Raw genomic sequence first — 12,138 nt, 5'->3', positions numbered from 1 at the left:
TATTTTATCTATTCATTTATTTTTTTATAATGAACTTGGGGAGAAAATATCAGGCTTGAATTCACTGAAATAGTGAAACCGTTGCTTTTGTACAGGGGTTTTCAATAGGCGTGCATGACCCTCAGACTGGCGAAAGATCAAGATTTTAAAGATTGTAATCTTATACTTCTCGATCTTTTGCCAGTCTGACAGTGCCTATTGATAAAGTTCTTGAATGGAGAAAGGTATACATGAGCTCTGTTTATGAGTTGTTCGTTACATGCAAACCAATGGAATAGTTGTGAAGTGATCTTTTATGTCATCACATCATCTGATTTGCATATGATGGCTGCTACTGCATTACTTTTATGCCATCATGCCACTGTGTTTCATGAAAGCTTGACATTTTCCACCATTGCATTTCCAAGTGTGATTTTATGTCCTTATTTCTCCATAACTTGACAACAATTTGATAGAACATCTTGAGAAAAAAAAAACTTGTTAATTTTGATGCCCCACAGGTATGCAGATATTCAATTCTTACCCCAAGTAGAGTCTATAGGCCTTTGAGTATATCTGAATTCAATAGATGTAGAAATATTTTTTGTAATGAACATCAGTGAAATTTGAGGATAATTGGACAGTATGTTTAAGAGTTATGAATTAAGTTTGGAACTCTTAAATGCTGTCATCATGCTGGATAAGAAGACCAGATACTTAACAATTTGTTATATCAGAGTAATGCTACTATGAATAAAATACTGAAGGATAAGGCTTGTACATATGTATTTTTGCTGCTTTAGCATGATAAAAGGTTGCATGACTTCCTATTTCAGAAAATGGAGGAAAATACAACCTTTGTTATGTCAGTAACAAATTTGACAACAAATGTGTACTGTTCATTAAATATTCAAAATAAAATTTCTATTTATATATAATGCATATTTTCTCTCACTTGGATACAGGTAAGGGAACACAGAAATGGAAGAAACAGGGAGCCCTGTATGATGGAGACTGGAAGTTTGGAAAGAGGAATGGATTTGGCACACTGAGTACTCCTGCAGAGGGAGGGGGCTACAAGAGGATTTATTCAGGGGGATGGAAGAATGATAAACGGCATGTAAGTAATCACATTACTTTTATTTGTATTTTATTGTTCTCAGTAGAATTATCAGTTGTATCTAATCTCATGTGTTTAAAGTGCCAAAATAAGTGGTCCAGTATTATGTATTTGCAAACATATAAATGAACAAGGAATTAAACTTGGCACAAGCACATGAAGTTTTAGGAGTCGTGTTAAATTGTGAAGTCTTGTTGCGTGTATATAGCGCTAAACATGACACATTTCTACAAAAAAATAGTTTGTGTTTCAGACTCTTACATAGCTTTTCTTTTGCTTTGGGTTTGTATGTTTTTGTGTCTGTGAACTCTGTTTATTTTAAGTTACATTCAATTTCAATATTGATATATGATGAGGCACAGCTGGACTTTGTTTAGTAAGATTGCAAGAATAGTGTAAATATTCCAAATTACTTTATTAGAATATTTTTTTTCTATAATTTTTGTTGTGTACAATCATATTAAATCGGTGGCTGTTTGAAAGGAACCGAATGCTATACCAGTACCACCTATTCATAAACAAAAAGGCAGCTGTACTGCCACAGTTAGGTTACTTCTTGTTGCTAAATAAATTAAACTGCACTGGGATGTACAATCAGTGGCAGATCCAGATGGGGGTGCACCGGGCGCGCGTCCCCTCTTCTTTTTTTTTTGGTTAAAACAAAAGAAATAAAAGAAATGGGATGAGTGCGCCCCCCTTTAATTTGATAAAGGCACCTCCCCTTACAGGACAAGTCCACCTTCATATACATAAGGATTGAGAGAATGCAGCAATATTAGTAGAACACATCAGTGAAAGTTTGAGGAAAATTGGACAATCCATTCAAAAGTTATGAATATTTTAAGTATCTGCGCAGTCACTGCTGGAAGAGAAGACTACTGCAGTGTATGATGTCACATGCGTACAACTATATAAGGAAAATAAAAAGAGAATTTCACAAAACTTTACTTTTTGAAGAAAGTGCACATTTCTTTGACTTGCTACTGACGTCTATGTTAAGGGTAATATTATTCCCCCTGCCTTCTGAAAGAGACAAGTCGAGTGTTCTTTTGTTATGCGAGAAAAATGGAAATATGTTGAATTTTCCTTATTCTTTCTTTATATCGTTGTACTCATGTGACATCACGAGCTATAGTAGTCTTTTCATCCAGCTGTGACTGAGCAGAAACTTCAAAAATTCATAACTTTTTAACGGATTGTCCGATTTTGCTCAAACTCTCAATGATGTGTTCTACTAATATTGCTGCATTCACTGAACCCACATGTCTATGAAGGTGAACTTGTCCTTTAACGGAATTCCTGGGTCTGCCCCTAACAATGTTGTTACTACAAAATCAGTAAAGCTCAGCTCAGCCACTGGTTTTCCAATTATGAACTGTTAAGTAAATATGCTATGATCCAGATGCATTCCTTCATGAACACTCCTTGCAGGGTTATGGAACAAACTTCTACGCATCGGAGGAGTACTATGAAGGCGAGTGGTATGCAGGGAAGCGCAGTGGATGGGGGCGAATGTACTTCGCTGATGGAAGTACATACGAAGGGGAGTGGTACAATGATGAGAGGAATGGGCAAGGCATGCTAAGACTGGGTAAGAATTTCAATCAGCTTAGGAGAAAACATCACAAAATCTGAATTCGCTGATTAAGTCACACACACACACACACATACACACTGGAGCAACAACAAACACTCACTTTATACTCTGCAGGTCATTATGTGACTTCAGTCAGTAATATTAGTGATGATTAGCCAATACACATTCAAGTCTCTCACAAATTGGAGTTTATTAAGCTAGAGTGACAGAGTGGGGGAAATGACTTGCCATACTTCTGCTGTAAGTGCTAATGTACTTCACATTGTTGGTGGCATGGCATAGGTCAGCATTCTCGGATAGACATAAACATGTGTTAATCCTATTAAAGCCAAAATTCACAGAAGTCAAAGGATTTTCTGCAATCCCTTTGGATTTACTGTAAGTATAGGGTTGATTGTATGAATTAACAGTTTGGTATTTTGTGCCTTATAGATAGGATTTTTATGAAGGATAGATAGGCTATTGTGTTTTTGACATCTTGATTCTTGTTAACCCATTGAAGATGAGTCCCAAGTATACTCGGACAGGTGTCTAGCTATTGGAAATGTGTGTTGTAGCAAAATCAGCCCGTCCTCAATGGGTTAATGCATTATTGTGAATGAACAGTTAACTCAACTGCATAAGGATGTGGTTGTCACAGATAAAATTTTCATTACATGACAGTGTGTGAGTCTCTTGAGGATCTGTGGCCAGTGCTCTTGTTATGATAATGACCATGTAGCGATGACCCTCTAGGTATTAATTGGCTTGATGTCTGAGAGTTCATAGGGTTTAAAGCTGACATTATACCTTCTCTATTTGACAGCTTCAGAGAATCGCTACGAAGGCATGTGGAAAGATGACAAGAAGAATGGGGAAGGAAAGTTCTTCTACCTGGACAAAGGTCAGATGTATGAAGGTGTTTGGGTCAATGACATCGCCAAATGTGGTACCATGGTGGACTTTGGCAGGGATGGAGCTCCAGAACCAACTCAATACCCAATTCCCGAGGTACAGTATAATTTAAGACGCACTTTATGTGATCTAATTCTATTTAACAGTGGAATGTATGTTGGACATTACTTCTTGAAGACAAACCCTATTTTCATGTTCAGCTTCAAATCTGTTTTCTTTCCAGATGTTGAAAGGGAATATCTCAATTTCCATTGTATACTTTGTTTGAAGTAAATATATCAGCAAGTAACTAAATCCATTGGCTATATAAGAGTTTGATCAAGTAAAATAGATTGTCTTTTACATTGATGTTTCCTATAAGATAGAGTATCAATATGAACATTCAGGTTTTACCACTTGTAAATCAGAAAGTTCTTAAACATTCAAAAAATAATTAAAAGATATGAGTTGGAATTCTTGCATTAGTAACTCAAAAGTACAATCATGTCTTTCTTTGACGTCATGATAATACAATGTGTAAGGAAAATGTAACCTCAGGTATAAAGATAATGTCTCATTTTGTTCTTCATTGGTGCCACAGATCAAACTTGCAGATCCAGAAGGAGTGCTAAGAGAAGCAGAGGACACATTTTTACCGGACAGTGACTGAAATGCAGCACATTTTGTCTCTTTGCCTAGGATATGAAATGATAAACTTAAATTTCACATCCCAGCCATGAAACTGAAACAGTGAATGGATTGAACACACCAATGTCAATGTGTATTTAAGTTACCTGGATGTATAGCAAGATCAATTTTCCTTGGAAATACTTTCTTACTGAGGTATACTCAGTACAAAAACATTTTTTTTCTCTCTCTCTGACATTGCTTCTGGGCTGCTGATGTTATTTATCGTTGTACTAGGTTTGCAGAGGAGCTCAGATGCAATTTACAAACTTTCTTGAGTATAAAAAAAAACCTGTGATAGGTTTTTTTTTTTTCACACTTGAGCTATTTTGGCCTGATGTAAATCATGCTACTGCACTATGTCAAATGCATTGATTTATATCATTTTATATACCACGTTTATGTTGTAGTATGATATCTCATATACATGAGTACCATTACCAAAATGCAGAAAATTATATATTCTTTCTTCCAGTGTTTTGGATAATGTATCATTGATAGTTTCAGTGAATGGAAAAATGCCAAGCAAACCCTCATGTTCTCACATTTTGATATTGAAATCAATGTGCAGTTCTTAACAAATTAACAATACATTAGCTTTTTCATCTCACCCACCATCTAACTCAGAAGTGGATCACATCATTTTGCAAAATGATGACATCTTTTTGGGTAAACTGTAGATATGCCTTGTACAAAGTAAATTATGTAACTTGACTGTAAATAATATATTGCAAATAAATCTGCTTCAAAAATACTGTTTGAAGCAAATCCAATCTGTTTGCGCTGTATCGTGCATGTACTTGTGTGTTTAGTACAACTCATTCAAATGAAAAAGCTGTAGACATTGTGAAAACCTTGCAACCTAATGTATAGTAATCTTTGACTTAAAAATATGTACGTGTAATAGGGTTCAGTCAGCGTATATGTCACTTTTGTATGCATGTATAGATATAACCATGGATCCAGCTTTAGATTATAAAACATTATGGTGAAGAGACAATTTATGTGTGTGTGTGTGTGTGTGTGTGTGTGTGTGTGCGTGTGTATATACCCTTGGTGTTTATATGCATATATAAATTTGACAGGAAGGAGGAACCAGTGGGTTTTGATACGAAATGTGTGTGTGTGTGCGTGTGTGCATGTGTGTGTGCGTGTGTGTGTGTATGTGTGTGTGTGTGTGTGTGTGTGTGTGTGTGTGTGTGTGTGTAAGGTGTTTCAACATCTTTTTAGTTGAAAGGTTGAATGTCATCTGTATAAGGCTGGTACATCCGATGATGTTGCTTCATTACCTGCACCAAGCTGTACTGCCATACTTGGATCAACAACCGTAGGCTAAGTGATTGGCAATTAACCTGTTTCCTAGGGGAATCTACTAGTAATATACCAAGCTCCCAAAATATACACAAGAGTGTCTGCGTTTATGGCCTAAGTTCATGTTTATTTGTGTTACGCTGACCAGAAATTGACTTAATTTTTCTATCAATATCTGCTCTTTTTCTAGCTGTATCAAATTGTACGTGTGTGTGTGTGTGTGTGTGTGTATATATATATGTTGTTGTTTTGGTCTAATGTACTGTTTTCAATAAAGAAGTGCACTTATTTTGCCACAAAACTCACATGGAGACATAGGTAGCAATCAGCTATGTGTATTAAAGCTCACTAGATTTTGACTTTCGGTGACCCATTTGAGGTGCCCTTATAGTGCATAATAAAAGAGCCCAGTGCATACTGCATTAATATCTCTCATCCAATCGATATTTTGCACTGTTCGATGGATCATGCAGTGAGCTAGTTGACCATGTACAGGGGATACATGTTCTGCTTGATTACTGTCACACAGGCAGATTATACCAACCTATCTGTCCGTTCTTTGTCAAAAAACAGAATCTTGGCTAGGGACATTCATGGTTCTCGGGGAATTGCAGAAGGATCAGGTTAAAGTTGGGTATGCAAAGCAATGTCGGATGTATCACTCATTCACTTGTTTGTACATACAATGTCTTACATATACTATCATTTATTTATATGTTTAATCAATCAACTCCAAGAATCCACATTCAATGTGGTTTTGTGTCTTATCTTATCATAATTTATACTCTTCATTGAATACTATAAGAAAAGTTTCTTCAAAAATAAATATTTCTGACTGTTTTTGTACATGTATAATTGTTTTAGTTTCAAAATTGTCAACAATTTCTTTATAACTACGGTATACTAAATTCATGATTGATTCTGAAACTGCCTGGCAACACATCAGAAGGTTACAGATCGTCTTAATTTCTGTCATTTTTGTTTTCCCACCCTAAAAATAAGTACATTATACTCGTGTATTATACTAAGTGAATTTAAAGTGATTTTTGTAGTTAGTGGAACTAATATGCAGTTCCAATTTCTTTGTGTATATATATACAAATGTATGTATATATATATATATATATATATATATATATATACATATATATGAAGAGTTTGTTCGCAAAAACCGATAAGTCCATATTTGCCAAATGGAAATATTTGCGATTAAAGGTCAAGAAAAATAAAGAGAATAATGAGAAAAATTTTGCTTCTTTTGACCATAACATCAAAAATGTACCTTTATATGCAGTGACCAATATATCATTTGAAAGGTATTATTTTGTACTTTATGACAAAGACCGCACTTCAAAATCTTCAAAAATGGACTTATCGGTTTTTGCAAACAAACTCTTCATATATATATATATATATATATATATATATATATATATATACATTCCCCCCCCCCTTTTTTTTTTGCAGGCAGGGCTGATTACACACAAACTGCATTGTACCCATCAAATTTTTAAACAACACAAAACATAAGTGTAAGCAAACACTGCACTTTCTTCTTTTTCTTCTTTCAATTTCTTTGTGTATATATATACAAATGTATATATATATATATATATATATATATATATATATATATAGATACACATTCCCCCCCCCCTTTTTTTTTGCAGCCAGGGCTGATTACACACAAACTGCATTGTACCCATCAAATTTTTAAACAACACAAAACATAAGTGTAAGCAAACACTGCACTTTCTTCTTTTTCTTCTTTCTTTTTCTTTCAACAAATGAGGTACTTTATATTACGGAGATGCTATCTAAATTGCTCTGTCTCTGCCTGTATCATTGTGTCATTGGATCACAAACCGTACGAAAGTTTATCATTATTTTCCTGTTTTGTTTTTCTTGGTCCCCCTTCTTTAAAAAAAAAACGCAGAGTATGGCGTTTAATTCACCCCCGTCGACTGACCAGTAAAATGAAAATGGTTTGAGAAAGATAGTGTCACTTACAATCAGAGTCATAACTTGACATGACTTCAGGATAGGCTTACATAATCAGTGCGGACATGACATCGTTCTGTGCATGAAGTTTGATGAAATTTACAGAGGCTCGGATCCTGTATATGTATCACATTCAATTATTTTGTAACTTTAGACGCATTATGGACAATAAAATACTAAAATATGAAATGAAATGAAATGAAATGAAATTGGGTCCAACCGTACTACAGTACTGTGCCTACAGCGAGCAACAGAGGGCGCACCCACTTTTCTTCACGACCATTCAGGACTCGCACGGGTAAATAATTCCCCATAGAGACGTGTGTTAAAATTCAAATTTCAAAAAATTCTGTAAAATAGCTGGGAGAAATGAGGTGTTTCATCTTCACTAACCTGAATAAGTGAGATATACCCTTTCATCCATCAAATTTCCAAGGCAGGTTCTTCTGTTCAAACTCTGTCCAATGGTCCGCAAAGCCAGACTACGAGTTCTTTTCACTCAAAACAACACCTATTTTCTGTACATGCAGTCAATAAAATATAGTCCCCTCAATTCCATCAGAAAAGCTTTCATCTTCCAACTAAAATGCAGTTTGTAGAGGAATTCATACTCAATATCTACAGCTATTCAGTTTTTTTTTGCCAAACTGCATCACTGATTTTTAATTAATTTTTTTCTTCATTTCATTTTGGTATCTTTGGTACGAATTTGTGAAGGGGGCTGGGACATTCCATTTTATTTACAGGTGTGAGTTCTTCAATGCGCATGCAACAACTCGCCAACGCAAGTACATTCAAGGATTATCGAATTGCGATCATTAGTCATTGTGATAGTGTATTATGTGTTTATAGGCGATACATCACCTATTCAGAAGCAATTAGAATAGTTGATAACTCCTCTTTAAAGTAAATAAATTCTTCATATAAAAAGAAAACAAAACAAAACAAAAAAAAATGCAATGTATTTAGGCGGTTTTTGTTTTTCTTATTACCATATAATTCAACTTGGGTTGCTGTAAAGCGCATTTTTTCATCCGGTCAATGGTGTCAGCAAGAAATTGATAAGATATTACATAGGCTTATTTTCAAATGGATTACTATGGATAGTCAGAACTTTTGGATGCATTTTTTTTTCTCTGTGTGAATTCTGAATTTTCCGTGTATAAGGCCCCGGCCGGATACTCCCGGTGGTCTTCATAGTACAAGCTGTCAAATTTCTTACTTTCCTTTTCGCATTTGTATAACTTGCTCATACGTGTATTTTATCCTCTGCATTTTCAGTGTCAATGCCCATCATAAGGGTGCTTGTAAAGGAATTAACGATTACAAAGACGAGCTATACATGTATTATGAGTAGGCCCTCACCTTAGTATTCATTTGTTCTAAGCGATAAAAATAGATATTATACGCGTTGTAAACAAAACCACACCGAAACTCAGGTAACCTTACTGTAATACCAGAACCCGACATCGTCTGTTGTATAGAAGCCTAGTATGTTTGGACCTATACATTAATAGTCTACATTACCCACTACTACTACACTACAAAGAAAAGAAAAAAAGACGCACATACACATACATAAAATTATGCTGACCGTATTGTATTGAACAAACATTGAACAAAATGTGAAATTCAATCATAAATATGGGTATCCATTATGTGTTAAGATTCCATGTCTAAGCAAACAGATTTACTCAAGCAAATCTCTCTCTCTCTCTCTCTCTCTTTGCGCGATTGAAATTGACCCCTTTCAATGTGAGAAAGGTATCATGTAGACATGGAAATGGTGTAGAATTTGTAGACAATACGTAAAACCATATTACGCGACCAATAAAAGAATCAAAGTAAATAGAAAATTGACCTTTGCGCTATATATTCTCCAAGATTATGTTCCAGTGCGATTCGAGCCTTTTGCTAAAGGCCTGGGGGAGGGGTGGGGGGGGGGGGACACTGAGGGGAGAGTCCGTGAGATGGGTGTCTAGATGACCGAGTCGGCGACTTTTTTTTTTTTTTTTTTTTTTTTTTTTTTGCTATTTTGAAAGCCCGTTAGTGATGTTTTCCTGACGTCTATATATATGAATAATTACACAACGGAAACCATAACAGAGTGCTGATATATACATTGTACATGGGTCTTGACACATGGTGCCGCATGAACATCACAATCCATCATCAAGTTCACTTGGCACCCCCCCCCCCCCTCCGTAGATTCACCACTGTACTCCCCCTCAACCCCCCCCCCCCCCATCCCCTTCTCTCTCTTTGGATCTCTGGACAGTGTCTCTTTCTCTCTAGCCTGTTATCAGGGCCCTCTCGCTGTAACAGGCGAGCGAAGCGAGCGCTGCCGAGCGCGACAGCGCAACACCACGCAGCTGGGTTTTTTTCACCATACAGCGAGAGGGCCTTGACAAGAGGCTACTCTCTCTCCTGCCGCCAGACACTAAAACAAAGATGCAATCTAGAAAGGAGCAAAACGACTCAACTCCATTCTTTATAGTTTGCTTGAGACCTAACTTCAGGTTTCTGTTATTATTTTTTTTTTTAGATGAGAAACTCTCATGAAGTAATATGAATTAGAGCATGTAATTTCAAAAGGGACTCAGGCTTTATTCGATGAAAATTGGTTTTGAAATGGCGGAGATATCCACATCGGAGCAATCCTAATGAAAGGTGGGACCCACCTTTTATTATGATCACTTTGTTTTACTTTTTTTTATGTCTCAGCAATTTCAAAACCGATTTTCATCTCATAAACTTTGAATTCCTCTTAGAATGGCATGCTTTGTATAGTATTTCATAATAATGCGGTTTCTTGGCATCTTGCAAAAATTTAAAAGCCCAATCCTCATCTCCACCAATACTACACCATCCCTTCAAGTTGAAATATTTGTGGTTAAAGCTCCTAAAAAACAAAGAAAATAATAAAGAAAATATTGGATATTCTTAATCGTAACTTCTTGCATATTTCCTGTCATGTCACAAGTGAGGTAGCTTATCACTGGAGAGGTTTTTTTCGCTCCATCTGATGATAGCTTATCACTGGAGAGGTTTTATTTCGCTCCATCTGATGATGACCTGACTTCAAAATTCATGGCTTATGGCGCGTAGCTCCTTTTGCGATCAAACACTTCAGTTGTTAGTGCGTTAACAGGTTTAGTATCTGTTTGACAGATAATAATCGAAAAAGGTACAGGCCCTACTTACCCACAACTCAATCTCTGGGCCCCCCCCCCAAACAAAACAAAACAAAAACAAAAACACAACAACAACAAACAAACAACAACTCGCAAACAAGCACCAGCGCAAGCAAACAAACAAACAAAAATAAGCGCGACGCGATGCTTTGCTCTCAGCTCCTTTCTTGATCGTCATTATCATAAGACACCCTGTACTATGCAACTTTTGATTCGAATCAACCTTAGGCCTATCTGGCAGTAATTACAAGAAATTGAAGGTTCTAATAATTGGATCATGCGCTGTCATAGTAAACAAAACTTGATACTTTGCCTTGAGAGTTTCTGGTTGTATCTATGGGCAGAGGTGAATCCAAAGGAACTATTCACTGAGGGGCGCAGCCCCAAAATGAAAAGTTTTTTTTTTTTTTTTTTTTTTTTTTTTTTTAAGACACCGAGGCCTATAGTTTCAACCAGAAACTCGAAATTAGGCAAAGCATATTTTCATTTTGTTTTATATTTTGGATAAAAATTTAAACAAAAGAAGGGAAAATGGGGAAATTGCGAAGCAAGAAGTCGTGTCGTAGTGGTGGATGCGATGTTATGAAGTGACTCTAAGCAGCGCACGATGTCAGGCTGCTTTGTGATGTTACGATATTATTTTGTGTTACATTTCACAGAGTGACGATACGAAGCCATGCGCAATGTTAAAATTGCTTTGCGACGTCACAATTACTTTAATACAAGAATACATTTCACAGACTGACGGTACGAGCAGCGCGCATATCATGTCAAAATTGCTTTGTGATGTCCCTATTGGTTTTTAGAGTGACGCCGATACGACGCATGCAATGCGCAATGTCAAAATTGCTTTGTGACATCACTATCGTTTTTTTTTTTCTTGTTGGAGTGACGGTACGACGCATGCAGTGCGCTATGTCAGAATTACTTTGTGACGTAACAATTGTTTGTTAAAAATTGTTGCATGTTACTTCGGTGCAAAGCTGCTGCGCACAATTGAGAAATGCTTTGTGACATCATTTTGCAAATATCTGTAGTACACAAAGAGATCTTTCTCCTCCCCACCTGGGAAAATCTCTTTGGTAGTACATAGGCCTATACACCATTTGCGAAATGTCATTATAGGAGTGACGTACTTTCTGCAAATAGTATTGGGTACCAAACAAGCTAATACTCTGATATAGCTGAAAATACCCATGATCACGTGAGGCTCTTTCAACCAATCACCAGAGGATGAAATTTTATCCAAAATATAACAAATTTTTATTTATTCACACTGTTTGCATTCAGTAAAATGGCAGGAGGAAGAGAAAAATATTATAAAAAATGTGAGTAAGTGTAGGCCTAATCTTTTAACCTTATAGATTTGTCATTAG

The 12,138-nt window shown here is 36.1% G+C and overlaps 1 protein-coding gene across 1 annotated transcript in view; it reads left to right on the top strand.

Annotated features, from left to right (window-relative positions):
- Positions 1 to 4,373, top strand: part of LOC139737303 (MORN repeat-containing protein 3-like) — a 5,079-nt gene extending 706 nt beyond the window's left edge. The window contains exons 2-5 of the mRNA XM_071647975.1: positions 945 to 1,099; positions 2,531 to 2,690; positions 3,502 to 3,686; positions 4,171 to 4,373. Of these exons, the coding sequence (XP_071504076.1) occupies positions 945 to 1,099; positions 2,531 to 2,690; positions 3,502 to 3,686; positions 4,171 to 4,239 (569 nt within the window). The 3' untranslated portion in view covers positions 4,240 to 4,373. The remainder of the gene's footprint in view (positions 1 to 944; positions 1,100 to 2,530; positions 2,691 to 3,501; positions 3,687 to 4,170) is intronic.
- Positions 4,374 to 12,138: the final 7,765 nt, after the last annotated feature.

This window comes from Diadema antillarum, unplaced genomic scaffold (assembly GCF_040938485.1).
Source record: "Diadema antillarum isolate AM-2024a unplaced genomic scaffold, OU_Dant_1.0 seq00000688_RagTag, whole genome shotgun sequence".
Lineage (NCBI taxonomy): Eukaryota > Metazoa > Echinodermata > Echinoidea > Diadematoida > Diadematidae > Diadema > Diadema antillarum.
The sequence above is the reverse complement of the archived record's forward strand: the minus strand, read 5'-3'. Positions and strand labels throughout refer to the sequence as shown.